Source organism: Podarcis tiliguerta (assembly GCF_965153285.1).
Source record: "Podarcis tiliguerta genome assembly, chromosome: 1".
Lineage (NCBI taxonomy): Eukaryota > Metazoa > Chordata > Lepidosauria > Squamata > Lacertidae > Podarcis > Podarcis tiliguerta.
This window is the reverse complement of record NC_139534.1, coordinates 49,561,177-49,577,137: the sequence shown is the minus strand read 5'-3', so window position 1 is coordinate 49,577,137 and position 15,961 is coordinate 49,561,177. Positions and strand designations below refer to the sequence as shown.

At 44.7% G+C, this 15,961-nt stretch overlaps 1 protein-coding gene and 1 pseudogene across 3 annotated transcripts; one reads left to right on the top strand and one right to left on the bottom strand.

The window, feature by feature from the left end:
• Nucleotides 1–2,014: 2,014 nt before the first annotated feature.
• TMEM169 (transmembrane protein 169) lies at nt 2,015–15,920 on the bottom strand. 2 transcript variants are annotated; one of them, XR_014508882.1, is made up of 4 exons: nt 15,112–15,902; nt 8,741–9,178; nt 5,030–5,727; nt 2,015–4,782 (listed from the first exon to the last, which is right to left on the bottom strand). XR_014508882.1 is itself a non-coding variant. In XM_083431106.1 (3 exons), the coding sequence occupies exons 2-3, from the start codon at nt 9,042–9,044 to the stop codon at nt 5,105–5,107; spliced, it is 927 nt and encodes a 308-aa protein (XP_083287232.1). In that variant the 5' UTR covers nt 9,045–9,178; nt 15,112–15,920; the 3' UTR covers nt 2,015–5,104. The 2 variants fall into 2 exon arrangements, 1 of the variants encoding a protein (XP_083287232.1); XM_083431106.1 differs by having other exon boundaries at nt 2,015–5,727; nt 15,112–15,920.
• LOC310673167 lies at nt 15,205–15,894 on the top strand (annotated as a pseudogene). Its single transcript has one exon. The product of its transcript is annotated as an uncharacterized misc_RNA (transcript).
• Nucleotides 15,921–15,961: the final 41 nt, after the last annotated feature.

Here is a 15,961-nt window from a genome sequence, read left to right as displayed (position 1 = left end):
GCGTATCTGCACTCATTTCAGAAAATCCATCACCAGCTAATTAAACTTTAGAACACAATAACTGATTCAAATATTTTAATCAGATTAAAACTTTCTAAAAATGAAGCAGGCAAACTCTCAGGAATAACTGCTTCTGTTTGCAAAAGACTGAGATCCGTCTGGCTTGTTAGAATTTGGATTGTTGCTGCAGTGCAACAGACACCTAGAATACAGCAGATACCAAATAAAGAGTAATACCACAAACATTTACTCATTGTGCTACCATTACCACAATGTGTGGTAAACTGGCCATCTGTTTTGTCATGTTTTGAGGTGTGGATATATAATTTACTTATTGAGTCTATATGCCACCCTTCATCAGAGGATCACAGGGCAGTTTATAAAGACAGAAACGCAAACAATTCATAGGAAACACTTCCCCATGGTAAGAAATGTTTTGACAGTGAAGCAGACTCATGGGTGGTGAGTTTGGGACATGGGCATCTACAGGAATCTTTTGGGAAGGGGAGACAAAGCAAAATACTGGAAGTGGGAAGCAGGCTAGTTTCCCACAAAGAAATGAAAGCAGTGCCCATGTGTTTTGCCACATTATCTCAGGTTCTACAAATGCTAGAAACGTAGGGTGGTATTCAATTAACTCATAGGTAGGCAAACTAAGGCCCAATCACCTTCTCAATCTGGCCCGCAGACGGTCCAGGAATCAGCGTGTTTTTACATGAGTAGAATGTGTCCTTTTATTTAAAATGCATCTCTGGGTTATTTGTGGGGCCTGCCAGGTGTTTTTACATGAGTAGAATGTGTGCTTTTATTTACAGTGCATCTCTGGGTTATTTGTAGGGCATATGAATTTGTTTATTTCCCCCCCCCCTTCAAAATATAGTCTAGCCCCCCATAAGGTCTGAGGGACAGTGGATCGGCCCCCAGCTGAAAAAGTTTGCTGACCTCTGAACTAACTCCTCATGCATGTGAAATTATGTCTGTTTTTGTAATGGGACTTCCCTCCCCGCTCTCATGGAAGCAGATCTGCTCAAATGTGCCAGCCACACTGTACACTGCAGCTACATGGCACCCTCCCCCAAACAGCTAGTGTCAACATTAGTGTGGTATCGAGCAAACCTGAATTATGACTTAAATTTACACATTACAGAAGTGACTATGGATGCCACCAGATTTTCATTCACACACAGGAATTTCTATGTACCTGGCAGGCAACACTGACACATTCTTCCTGGTCAGGCCCAGTACCTCGGGGTGGCTAATCTAACCTGTGGTCTTCCAGATGTTGTTGGACTCCAACTCCCATCAGCCCTAGTCAGCATTCCCAGTGGTGAGGGATGTTGAGAGTTGTAGTCAACCAACGCCTGGAGGTCCGTAGGTGCTTTTCCTTAATTGATATGATGGTCAGGCCATGAAGAACCAAGAAACTGCTTGGGGATGGAGCTATGCTTGAGCCTTGAGAGACAGAGAACATTTTATTTCTTGATTTACTGTAAGGCACCAATACACAAACCAGAAGGCCCCCAGGTCTCACTTAAATAATATGTGCAATTAAGAATGAGGGAGGGGGAGAGGTCGCAAGGGCAGATATTTGCTTAGCATTTTCCTAACTTTTCTGGGGGGGCGGGACTCATGGTTTAACAAAGGCTTTTTATCACAAACTTTGAAAAAGCTTTTTATTTTAATCTTATGAAAGACAAATTTGTCTTCCTATACAAATTGGCTGAAACCCTGTTAAAATCATCTGATGAACTGTACTAGGACAGTAACAATGATAAATCTTCTGTGTCTGGTTTCTCGTATTTCCTGATGTTCCAAAACACATGTAAGAAATGCCACCAACTTCAGCAGAACATTAATCTGTAATAAAAATGGATTAGGTTTGAAAGAAAGGAGATCAAGAAGGTCTATGTCTCGCTGCAGAACGGCTTATGGGAAGGTTGGCGAGAGGGGGAGTGAAAGCATCTCAAGAAAGAAGGTAGAAGAAAAAGGTAAAAAAGAAATGATAACTACAGCGTCAACATCCATAGCACTTTAATATAAGTCAAGGAAGGAAAGGGGAAAGGGTACACGTTTGAGGCCAAAGATCAAGGCGGGAGGACAGAAATATATAAATAAATATTAGGGGGAAAGTATTTAAATCTCCCAGTACAAACATGGGAGTAACTAGACACATTCAGCTAGGAAGCCTCTTTGGGGAAGTCCAGCAAGTTAACAGTGGGTGCCTACAGATGTATCATTAAAGCAGGAGCCACCACAGAATTTACCCTGACTTCAGCCACACTTTAAATCAGAGGTGGGCAGCCTTCGACCTTGCAGGATCTACTTTCGTTTTTACTAGAACCTCAAGATGCACCAACCAGAGCCAAAAGTGAGAGTGAACATGCAAGGAGAATTAAGTGTACTTCTCAGCACATACCCAATCAAGACATTGCAATTAATGTAATAGAACTGAGCTCACAAGCCTTTCACACTAAAATCCAGTCCTGGTTTTCCAAAGGTTTCCCTTTCTGCAGCCTAATTTACCAGGGTGGGTGGTAGAGGGAACTATTGCAACTTATCTAGAGCTCCACCAGTAGATCCTGAGATACATTCTGCCCACTTCTAATATAAAATGATGGATGCACATATCAATGACTAAAACACAGATTTAGTCATCAGTCTTGCACCTCCTCCTGCCATGTCTTGGGCAGGTTGTTGACCTGTTAAAGAATTATTTATTAAAACTTAATATACATTTGTGATTTAAAGTGTTCCTGGTCACCTTTTTTTAAAAAAAGGTCTTTTTGAAGTTGCAAAACTGCTCTGGACAGGGGAGGAATGGATTGGTAATGTCACTGGTATCAGCCAGTCAGTGCTGTGCGCAGACACCTTATGATACAAAATTGCAGAATTGTCGCCCCCCGCCCCAGGTTGATCAGGAAAGAAAATAAGTTTATTTGAACAGAATGTGACAAACATACTTTCCAAAAGGCACCACTCCTCAAATAGTGTTATATCTGAACACACCCAATGGCACACAATCAGCATACATTGTGAGTGGAGGAAGGAAATTACATTGTGCTTTTCAACTACAGCATGGCTTTTAATAAAGTTAATAAGCTTTACAGACACTTTGCAGCATTAGGCGACTAAAGCTTGTGATAAGAGAAGAATCTACAGCTCAGAAAGGCGTACCAAAGGCAAATACAAATAGCACCAGCACTTGGGCTCAAGCTTGCTTATCCCACAGGGGTCAACAGATCAGGCCTCCCCAAACTGGTGGTCTCCAAATGCTCTGGACTCCAGCAACCATATCGGTTGAGGCTGATGAAAGGGAAGAGCCCAGCAACATCTGGATGGCACCTGGGTTGGGGAAAACTGCAGTAGACTAAGGAGCAAGAAAGCCCAAGAATGCATAGTAGAAAACAGAACATTTATGTAGGTGCTGTGTAATTACCAGCCCCAAATACCACAGTATTTGCCCTACACAAACAGTAAGAAAGAGCACTCTATTGTAGCATTTATGATATCAATTCCCTCTCCCCCATTATATAATCTGTGCAATCAATAAGGCTTGTGCTAATTAGTTACACAAACATACAACTTGATTTACACGTGCATCTTTTTTGTACAGGTTCCCCACCCCAACCCCAACCCCAACCCCATTCCATTATATTATATTAAGGAAAACTTCTAATTCAGCTTGGCTAAACTAGACACTAAAGTTAACACCTTTTAACAAACATTACATAGATTTAAAATTTATGGTGACTAAATGGGGGGGACGGGACGACAGACCATTGAAAAACTCTTTATGGGTCGGGTAAAATAAGGGAAGGACTGATAGGGCTTGGAAGGTTCAGGTTCCTCGCTTCTTTCTCTGGAGACCGTTCTTGGGACTCTAGTTTTTAAGACAGTGTCCTACAGCAACACAGGCTATGGGTAGTTGTCCCAGGGCCCTGTCTTAATGCAACATACTTGGTGCATTTCAGATTGCAGTCATTATCCATAGCACCTGTTAGCTCCTGCTTTTCAACACAAGGCAGGCAGGCATCAAGTGGAAGATTGCATCTGCGTCTTCACACTGGAAGATCCAGTTTGCAAAATAAAAATGTTTGGGGGCAAATTTTATTATTTCCCTGTCCCTCCCAACCAAGCAACACCTCCTGCCAAACAACAGACTTTTTGTCACTAAACCATGCGCTTTAATAAAACCCAACAAAGAGCACTGATCAGATCAGCAATATTATTAGCCAGTCATGAATGGCCATCTTATAAAGAATGGGAGATTCTTCACCCAGAAGAATTGGCACTTCATATTTGCTTGAGAATCTAAATGCCAGTGTGTACAATCAGTAGACTTGAGTGGCAAAGCTGTACCTGGGCTGAACCATATCAGGCAGTGGATAGGGAGTGAGGGTTGGATGTTATAGCACAAAAAAACAAATTCCTACACACACAGGAGAGACATGTCAGAAGAGTTTACTCTTCTCAATTATGTGCTGCTTTTGAATGTACAGGAAGACATTTAATGTATTCAAACAGGTGACCCTTCATCTGTAGCCTGAAGTGGCATAAACTGGGTCTGGGTAGGTCAGGCATAATAGGAAATCAAAAACACAGCTAGGCTGGAACTTTCCTTGAACACTTTAGCTTTTCACAAGAAGATTTTTGATAGAGGCAGGGTGGGGAATGTATTAAAACTTGCAATCACCCCTTGGTTTTGAAGTGGTACCATCTAGGAAGGACTGTCTCCCTTTTCTCCCCATGCCCCACCCCACATGTTTGAATTGGCTTTTTTCCCTAAGACTCGACTGTACAGTGGTACCTCAGGTTACATACGCTTCAGGTTACATACACTTCAGGTTACAGACTCCGCTAACCCAGAAATAGTACCTCGGGCTAAGAACTTTGCTTCAGGATGAGAACAGAAATTGTGCTCCGGCGACGCAGCGGCAGCAGCGGAAGGCCCCATTAGCTAAAGTGGTGCTTCAGGTTAAGAAGAGTTTCAGGTTAAGGAACGAATTAAGTACTTAACCTGAGGTACCACTGTATGTGCATGCCTCCCGAAGTACATCTGCAATGCAAGTGAACATGAAAAGTTAGAGACACTTAAAGCAAAGGCTCAGACAGCTGAAATCTCTTCACCTTGGGCTGAGCCTTTGGCTGACAAGCTCCCGGAGACATTGTCAGAATCTAGTAGCTCAACAATGCTGTACGGGGAACAGTCTTCCAGGCCCATCTTGCTACACAGCCAGCCACAGAATCCTTTCTCCATATCCCTCACGGCATGCCACCAATCCCCAAAGGCCCACGAGATCTGTGTCACTGCTGTGTAGAGGCCCAAAGAGAAGGACACCACCATGATGATGATGGGGTAGAAGATAATTAGGAAAGGGCAGAAGGTGATTTTGTGCCAGAAGGTCCTCTCTTCATTGTAGACCAGGAAGACATTGTACCAAGCAATGGTGCCATAGTAAAAGGACACCACAAAGGACATGATGAAGATGACGGGGAGACAGGTGAGGCTCCAGAGAAGGACATGAGGGCCTTTAGAAAGCCCAACCTCACAAGCTTTTTTCCCTTCAGGGATGTCCGTTTTGGGAGGCTCTTTCGACCTGGCCAGTTCTTGCAGCTCCTTGTCAGTGAGTGTAACATGAATGTCCACCATCTGGCCTTTCTTCTTTCCTCTCGTGATGGTGCCAGTTAAAGTAACGTATCTGCTATCTAATGGCATGGCCCAAGAACCTAGGAAGAAAGAGAAACTAAATCAGTTCAAGACAGAAAACTAAAGCAGAACTTAATGGCATTTTCTGCAGTGTTGTAAGAGTATTTTGGAAAACTGCAAAGAATTGATTTTGGTTTGGTTTTACCAAAGCTTCTGACTTTACAAACACAACCCTAAAAGATGCAATGTTGTTAGCTCTGCACACAGCATATAAACGGTACATAGGTTAATCTTTTAGGGTTGTGCAGGTTCAAGGAATCCTGTCTCAGCACAGGGGAAAACTAGGTAATTTGCTCCAGCTATTTCACACTTATTCAGCAAGATGCTCATTTCAGGAGCTCTCGCAACAACACATTTCAAGCAACTGAACCATATAGCATGCCTTAAAGCAAAATAAAACAATGTGGGGGCAGCTGACAAATTGCTAACCAATTCTTTCTCTGCACCAAATAGTGACACAGTATAAAAAGCTGCCTTCAGCTTCTTAGGAAGGATGGGATAAACATTGAAATAACACAACAGCTCAGTGATAGGGCACATGCCTAGCAGGTAGAAGGCCCCAGGATGATGAAATTTAAAGCAGATTGGGGAAAGGTCCAAATTGATCTCTCAAAACCATGTGAATGGGCAAGAAAATGAGATTTTTTGAAAGTTATGCAAACAGAGACCAATAAAATAAAGTTTTTAAACTGTTTATGTCTATCCAGAAAACTATGCCTTAGGATTGTTGTGAACAGGTTGCTTAAAACTGTCAACTCAGTATGCAGTGGCAGAGAAAACGGAAGAATTATTCGGAAAGGGATTTAAAACATTAAGTAGCACAATGTATTACATCAGGGATGAGGAACCCATGATCCTCTAGATATTGTTGGACTACAACTCCCATCAGCCTCAGCCAGTATGGCTAATTGTCTGGCACAAACAGAGTTGTAGTCCAACAACTGAAGAACCACAGCTTCCCCATTCCTGTGCTATATACTGTATATGGAATACTAGTACTAGTCTGGTCCCCTAATATCACAGAGGATTTCTATTAATGGTAAAGATATAGGTAACGGTACAGAAAAGCACCATCAAAGCAATTGATAGAGTTGGGGCTCCTCTATGAGGAGAACCAGTGTTTGATTTTTGTTGTTGTTGTTGTTTAGAAAAAAGATTACTAATGGGAGACATTTAAGGTTTATAAGCAGTCCTCAGGGAGTGGGACTGTAAATTCTGAGTCATTTTGCTCCAGGGAGGTCTGTGAATTCTCAGTCACTTTGCTAATTTAGTTATTTGTAATCCAATTAACATAATATGCTCCAGCTATCTGCTCTTTTATGCTTATTTTGTATTTGTGCTCTGAATGTTTATACCTGATGAAGAATGTGTAGTTCAAAAGCACACAGCCATGAATTTAAATATATATTTACTCACAGGTAAGGCCCCCTATGTTCCATAGGATTATCTCCCATGCTAGTGAGCATAAGGCTGAATGTTAGTCCAAAAATACTAATTAATAAATCACACCCACACACAATAATGTGACATTGAGTATGTGATTAACAAGGGTTTTAGGTGCATGCAACGCTACGTATGATCAGGCTGAAAACTTCCTGGTTTTATTTCTCCCATATTTCTCATCAAATAATGATACATCTCTACATTGCCACAACTAAGAATTACGTTTTTCCAGACACCAAAAGCAGGAAAAACCTCTGGATTTATTGCACAAATGTTGGAGACACCAAAGGCCAAGAAATAACTCATCATTTGAGAACTGCTTCTGTTAGGGCAAGAATAAATGGAGAAAGTTTAGTGAATGTGTGGGATTAATGATTGTTTGGCTATTTCACCTAAATGGCTGAAGACAAAGACCAGGGATAGAATCTGTGGTGGTGAGAATGGTGTGGATGCATCTCCTTAAAAAGATGCACAGCAGAGCTAATGGATAGCTTGAAAAGCTGGGACTAGAGTGTAGTATAATGTAGCAGTTGAGAATGTTGGACTAGGACCAGGGAGACTGGAGTTCAAAGCCTCATGCGGCCATCAAGCTCACTGGGCCAGTCACTGTCTTTTAGCCTACCCCACAGGGTTGTTATGAGGATTAAAAAGGGAAGGGAGGCGCTCCTTGGAGGAAAGGTAAGAAAGAAATGTAATATTATTATTTTTTATAGATCAATGGCTATTTTGAATATGCTTGAAAGCCAAGACTCAATTTATTTATTTTTGAGACTTTGTTTTAATTGCTCCAGGAACCCTGAAAGCTCAACAGACCTGTGATTAGGAACCTGCTTATCTGAGAATACCATACACTGGGACAAACACAGGAGGGTGAGGGTGGGGTCTTAGAAACTAACCTAATGACCTTGGATCTAATGGGTTCAGCTCAACAGTTAGCATCACCCACTTATAACTTCAAGATGAAAACTCAGCAATATAAAGTGAAAACTTGCACACCTAGGATTTTCACGATTAATAAGGCAAGTCCAGAGGTAGCGACCATGCATTGCCAGACCTCTGCTCTCTACATGACCAACTGCTCTCAAGGTTGGCCAGCTGGGTCATATGCTTCAGTATGAATAGACAGGGATCATGTTTAGACCTTGTTACTGAATAAAGAACCAACTGCAAGATATACATACGCTTCAGGTTACATACGCTTCAGGTTACAGACTCCGCTAACCCAGAAATACTTTGCTTCAGCATGAGAACAGAAATCGGGCTCCGGCGGTGTGGCGGCAGCAGGAGGCCCCATTAGCTAAAGTGGTCTTCAGGTTAAGAACAGTTTCAGGTTACGTACGGACCTCCAGAACGAATTAAGTACTTAACCTAAGGTACCACTGTAGCGGTGTTTGGACTTTGACTACCCTCTGCAAGCTATTAAAAGGGTAGCTGATCACCCACTAAAACTCAGCAGCTAATGGGTCAAAGGCACACTGCGTGTAACACTTCCCATTGTGAAAGAAGCCACAGAAGCCCCTTTCCTCACACTCTGATAAGGCAGCAAAGCGTGCCTGATGAATCACAGATCACTTGGTCTCGGGCATTTACCATCGGCAGAGTGTCCCAAGAACTTGGAACCTTCCTCTGAGCTTCTCTCGCCCCCATCCTCCTCCACCTGTTCTTCATCCACCTTGTTCTCGTTCCCCGATCGGTAGATGATGATCGATTCTGGGCGGGACTCCTTCTTCCTCTTCTTCCGCCTCTCGGTGGTGGCTTCTCCATCGAAGGTCACTGCAGTAGCTACAGCCCTGCGCAAGGAGTTGCAGTGAGGGCTCTGTGCCCCACCCTTACCCTCCCTTACGGCAGGCTCCTCCGCCACCCCACTGCTACTTTGGAGGCTCTCGCTGGGCATCTTGGCAAGGGAAACAAAAGAAGTCAGCTTCTTCGGTACTTATGAGCTGTCAACACTGATATGTAGGAGTCGGTGCTCCACCTAACAGCAGCAACCATTTCACAGCACAGAACGAACACGTTCCACGCCTAACCCTAAAAATGGGAGAAAAGGGAAGTAGCAATCAGTACACATATAAATCCAATCCACTTATTAAACGAGGAGTAGTCATGCAGATGTTGATGGTTTATAACTCCCACTATCTCAAATGGATGTGGCTGATGGGAGCTGAAATTCAGCAATATCTGGGGTACCACAGATTCCGCATCCCTGTATCAATCTGGAAGCAGCATCTTAACTCTCAGGAGGCATGTACAAAGTCCGTTTTGGGGGCCTCATCCCAATTTTGGGGTAACTTCAATCCTAAAAAAGCTCAACAACTTCAGCCAGCTCTCATACATGTTCACTTCATCAAATCTGGCCCTCTTTGAAAAAAGTTTGGGCACTCCTGGCCTAGAGGGCGTTTGCTAGGAAAACACAGAGAACTTTTAAGAGGTAGTGAAATCAACTGTTATTGTGCATAATTTTGCTACTGTGCCTTCAGGGATTCCTACTGAAGCTGTTGAGCTTTTGGAAGTTTTTGCCATTTGTTAGCAGGGCTTTTTGTTGTACAAAGTAAAGGGAGATGTGGCTAGCTTTAGTCAACACCGCGAAGGCTATACAGTATTGCAATGTTCTTAGGCTGGCAGGGCAGAAGCTAATTAGCATTTCTTATTTACAAGAAAGACAAATTATAATCATGTTTCAACAAACACAGTGAACACGTTACAGTGGATATGCTGTTGCTGCCCATAATATCATTAAGGCACTTTTCATTTAGAAAGTAGCAATTAAGTTATTCTGCAGATGAATGATCATGACTTAAACCAAGATCTCAATTTACCACCAATTAAGGTTCAGCAACTGGGGAAATATCCTCAGAAATAGATACACTGCCCAAAGAGACATTATAATTGTTATTAATTTTCATTTATGAATTTCTTCTCATGAAGCATCACAAAACAATTTCACGATACAATAAAAACACATATTGCATGCATAAATCACAGAATCGCACAGTTGGCAGGGACCTTGAGGGTCATCTAGTTTAACCCCTTGCAATGCAGGAATCTCAGCTAAAGCATCCATGACAGAGGGCCACCCAACCTCTACTTAAAAACCTCCAAGAAAGCAGATACTATTGCATATTCATAAACACATTTTCAAATCCAATACATGTACCAACAGAGATAAAAATCTTGAAAGCTTGCTGAAAGAGGAAAACTCTTTAACAGGCTCCAAAAAAAGATGTCTGGTGTGGATTGGGAGTGAGTAGCAGGGTAGGTGCCATCACATTAAAGCTCAATTTGTGTGGAATGGACATCCCTGATAAGACAATATCTTCAGGGTACTCTTATTGAGTGCAGTGAATATACAGTATTTGGGTATCCTGGTCTCAAAAGGATTAGGGCTTTCCACGCAAGTACCAGACCTTCTTCTTAGCCTAGTGGCTAATTGCTTGCCAGTGTAATTCTTTCCACACCAGCATAATGGTGAAATTCTATCCCAGTGATATTAGTCTCATTATATCTTCCCAACACTAGCAGGCTACCAATAATGGCTCAAATGCCAAGGAAGGTCTTGAGGACGACTCAAAACTGTGTTGTGGACAAATTTATGGATTACCACAGGCAGGTGTTGGCTAATTTCAGGCAAAGGACTCAAAATCAGTGCTAACGCTCAACTTCCAAATAATAGAGCCAGTTTCTTAAGAGTCAGAATTTAAGCTGGGCCAAATCACTGTGTCTTAAAGTCTCATCTATCTCAGAGGGTTGTTGTGAAGCTGAAACAACACTCGAGACTTGCGTTGAGTTACAAACTGTCTGTCGCTGGGCTAAATCAAGAGGAATATAAATCAAGAAGAATATATAAATATTAATTTAAATATATAAATATATATCAAGAAGAATATATGCCAGTGTGGTGTAATGGTTAGAGTGCTGGACTAGGACCTAGGAGAGCAGGGTTCGAATCTCCACTCAGCAATGAAGCTCACTGGGTGACCTTGGGCTAGTCACCATCTCTTAGCCTAATCTACCTCACAGGGTTGTCCTGAAGATGAAATGGAGAAGAGAACCATGTACACAACCTTCAGATCCTTAGAAGATAAAGGTGGTATATAAAGGCAATAAATAAATAAATACAAGTAATAAATCATTGATGGATGACAGTTTGTTGCGTTCATATTCTCTTTTAAGAAGGCCAGAATTTGTAGGAACTTATAAAGTTTGCAGACTTATTTGCAGTTCAGTCTTATGCAGTTAGGTTGTGGGCCATCCCGTTACACAAATTTACTGTAGATTCCGGCGTATAAGACAACTTTTTAACCCTGGAAAAGAGGTTAAAAAGTCGGGGGTCGTCTTAAACACCGGGTATAGGTGGCGTGGAGCAGAGCCCGCCTCCCGCTGCTGTGGCAGCGGCTCCAAAGCAGCAGTGGTGGCGGCTGGCTCTGCTCCGCACCGGGAGAGAGCTGCCCGGCGCAGAGCCCCCACACTGCTGCTTCAGAAGCAGCAGCAGGGGCAGCAGGCTCCGCTCTGGGTGGCTTTCTCCCGGTGCGGAGCTGCCCAGCGTATTAGGCGACTGGGCATAGAAGACGAACCCCCAAATTGCAGCTGCTAATTTTGGGAGGGTTGTCTAATACGCCCAGTCGCCTAATAACCCGGAATTTATGGTAGGTACAGTCATTCCTCGTGTTGCGTTAGGTTCATGTTGCGTCTTTTCGGCTTGTGAACACAGCAAACCTAGAAGTGCATACTTCTGGGTTTAACCCCGCGTGCACGTGTAGAAGTGTTCTGTGCGCTTTGCACATGCGCAGAAGCTCTCTATCATGCTCTGTGCTTGTGCAGAAGTGCTATTCTAGTTGCAGACTTTTTGGGGTGCCAATGGCACCCCAGAACGGATCGTGTCTGCAACTAGAGGTACCACTTTATCCGTCAGCAATTATCAATATTCAGAAAGACCTGAGGAACATTTAGATCAGTGGTTCCAAAACTATTCACCACCCCCAACCACTTGAAAATTGCTGCATTTTTTGGAACCACTGATCTAAATATTCTGAATATTGAAAGAAATAAAATAAACAAAAACATCCATACATTAAAAATCAGCAGGAGCATTTTAGTGCTATGGATGTGTATGTAAGTGTTGAACAAAGTTTTCTGATTTGTCATTATTCATCCTGCTGCTGGCCACGTATCAACTCTCCACTCCTTTCAAGTGCCTTGTCAGTCTTGCTTTATTCCTCAGAGGAAGGAAAAATCTCCACACCCTCATCATTTCTGGTCAGTCTCGCCCACCTTCTAGGCAGACAGCCAGGTTCCAAGAATTATGGAGCACCTGCTGCGCCCACCCTTTTTCACATGTGCACCCACCTTTCTTCACACACATGTTGCTCCTCAGGGCTGCCACTGCAAATCACTTAAATGGAGCTCACAGAGCACACTTTGGGGACCCACACCTGACACAGAGTCCACAAATTGGAGGTGCAGAGAAATCTTTCTGAGGAGCTTCCAGTACAAGATGCTTATATGGGGCTGACTCTCAAGGAAGTGTGCACAGAACTGTAGACTTAGTCAATTAATTATATGAGTTCTAATAACTTTAAATCAATTAAATCTTAATAAGCATGCAGACAAAACACCCACCCCACACCCCAAAACCATTTTTTTTAATAGAAGAAACTTGTGCACACATATGGAACCGAGTCTAAGCTTTTTTTCCAGGGCTTTTCCGGTGACAAATCTCACTGGGATGGAGTATTGGCACTTGTTTTATTTTGCTACCCAGGGCAGCTATTTTGTGCTGATACCCATGACACTTTTATCAATATACGAGTACTGGCACTTCATTTTATTTTATTTTGTCAAAAGAGCACTGCCTATGTCCATTGCCCTACTCTGGATTTACACCTGGAGCAGCACTGGGCTCAAAGTATCATGGGCTCTTCTTTCAGATCTCCCTTATCTTCCAGGACTGGCTCAAAAACATACCTTGGCAGTGGTGGAGGAAGGGGGTACGGTAGGGGTGGTCTGCCCCAGGTGTTACCACTGAGGGGAGTGACAAAATGCTGGGTGGCACTCACTGCGGGGCCTGCAGCATGCCCATGCCACGCATATCTCCTGGGAGAGACGTGGTGAGTTAGGTGCGCACAGGCTCCGTGCTGCCCAAACGGTCTGCCCTCTGCCTCCCCCTCAGCTGTAGGGCAGCTGGGTGAGAGGAGGCAGGCAGACTCTTTGGAGGCCCCGCAGAGCATCCTGCCCTGGCTGGCCCCACCCCCACAGGTGGTTGGCCCTGCCCCTGGGTGCTGCCCCAGGTGCGTGATCAGCTTGGTCCACCGCTGTACCTTGGTGGAGGAACTGAAAGGTTGCTCATGGTTTGACAACAAGAAGAATTCCTAGGGCAGTGGTGTGAATGTCAGCTTCTTCTAACTCTGCAATTTTATGATTCTATGTTTGTATTCAGTAATTGAGAAGGATATTATTGTTGCTCCTTACAGTGGTGCTCTGGCTACTTAAAATACCTCTACGTCAAATCTGCCTAAGTACCACTAGCTGATGCATTAAGGTAAAGGTAAAGGGACCCCTGACCACTAGGTCCAGTTGTGGCCGACTCTGGGGTTGCGGTGCTCATCTTGCTTTATTGGCTGAGGGAGCCGGCGAACAGCTTCCGGCATGACTAAGCCACTTCTGGCAAACCAGAGCAGCACACAGAAACGCCATTTACCTTCCTGCCGGAGAGGTACCTATTATCTACTTGCACTTTGACGTGCTTTCAAACTGCTAGGTTGGCAGGAGCAGGGACTGAACAATGGGAGTTCACCCCGTCGCGGGGATTCGAACCGCCAACCTTCTGATCGGCATGTCCTAGGCTCTGTGGTTTAACCCACAGTGCCACCCGCATCCCCAGCTGATACATTAGCCGTATCTATATTCTCAATAGGTGGTTAACATACTGAGCACCACTGCCCAGATTCTATATAGCTTTTAAAGGCGTTTTCCAGAAACACGCTGTTTCAGAACAAAGGGTTATTTCAAACCACAAACTTCAGGCTAGTGGGATCTACTTCATTTTTACCAGAAATCTGAGATTCACCAACGAATGTCAGGTGCAAAAGTCATGCACTTAAATAACTATAAGGCCAGGAATTTAGAGTTTTCTCAGCATCAGTCTTGAATGAACTCAGTATCCTTCTACACAAAAATCCACATGGAACAGACTTTTGAAAACTATCATCCAAGTTACAGAAGAACTGCTGGTAGAAAAACAGATTTGGGCAAGATGTCAGAAGCATCACAGTTAAAAGCTTCAAGTCCAGAGGGGCAGCATAATTTGCTGCCAATTTCCTCTTACAAAGTGATCTAACCTAAGTAAATCCCATTTAATTGACACCAATTGGCTTGGGAAGGAACTGCACAGGCCAGGTGCAGGAGGGAGGGCATTCATAGCTCAGATTTCATTCATAATAATAACTCAAATGCACAAGCTCTTTCGACGTGTATGCCAGATTTTGCCACAAGCAAGCTTGCTTGCAAGGGGTGTTTACGTTTGGCTCTCTGTCCTCTTCTTTATACTGTAACAAATGATTTAGTTGACCCTTTCCAGTATATATTGAGGAATCCGCTCTCAGGGAACTCACTTCCTATATGCCAGGTATGCCCTCAGATGGGATTTCTCCAACAACCCCACATAATCCCAAGGATCCCTCTGCAGTTCTGGAATAGTGAGCTCTCTTTAAAAATAGAACATCGGCCAGGAGCATCGTGGAAAGGGAAGGAATTTCACCAGAATGAGATCTGAGGGTCTCTTCCACAAGCATTCCCTGCAGTGAGCCGGCACTCCTCGCGTGACAGTGCACACCACAGCCGCCCCATTTATCGAAGTGCTTGGGAGGGTGGGGGCAGGCGCGACATCTGGCTTGTGCTTTAAGTGGAAAGGGATGAGGATGCACGATCGCTTAGGGCCGACCAGTCAATCAAACCCTCGCGCTTACCTGCTCCTGCGAGATCAACGAGGCCTGCAAGAGGGGTGGGAAACTGTCTCTGCCGGGCTCCCCACCTTGGGATCATAGCATGGAAGGGGCGCCATGGAGCCTTTGGTCCTTCGCCTCCCCCGCTGGCAACCGGGTGGGTGGGGTAGGATGTGTCGCCGCCTCTTCTCCCACCACCCTTTACCCTGGGAAGGTGAATGCAGCCAGGGAAGGAGGCGTTCTCCTCCTCTCCCCTCGCCCCAGTGGCCCGTCTGCCCAGGAGATGGAGAGAGGCGCGGGGGGCGCCGGGCAGGTCCGCTTCAGCGACGAACGGCTGGGTCGCCGTCGGGATCCCTCCGCTTGGAGCTGCTCATCGCCGCAGTCAACGGGTCTCGGCATAGCTCGGTTGTAGCAGGCACGATGGCTGGGGCGCTGCTGCTGCTCCCTCTTTTCCCGACGGGTGAAGCCATCAACCCTCAGGGTGGGAGAGGCTCAGGATCCCATCTCTCCCACCCACCCTTCCTCTCACTGCATGCGCGCGGAGAAGCAAGCCACGATTCCCTCTCTGCACGTCGAGGAAGAACCGGAGGAGAGGGGCGATCTCCCCCTCCCACCCTCCGTTCTTCCCTCTAGCTAAATGCAGGCAGCAGGGAAGGGGGCAGGCCTTTTGTGTTGCGAGGTAAAAAGTGGGGGGGGGGAGAGAGAAAGAAGGTTGCCGCCCCTTGCGACCCTCCACCCTTTTCTGGCACGCATGCAATAGGAGAAAGCGCGCTCCTCTTGGCAGCCCACTGGGTTGCACTGCGATGAGGACGCCCCGCCCCGTCGGGGCTACAAAGCCGCACCAATAATATAACAATTCTAATGCTAAGAATAC

Bases quoted from the DNA above. Each gene is read 5' to 3' on its own strand.
- TMEM169 (XM_083431106.1), bottom strand. From the start codon at position 9,044: ATGCCCAGCGAGAGCCTCCAAAGTAGCAGTGGGGTGGCGGAGGAGCCT. The intron at 5,728-8,740 runs GTAAATGCCCGA...CTTTCTTCCTAG, and splicing joins CTTGGGACACTCTGCCGATG to GTTCTTGGGCCATGCCATTA.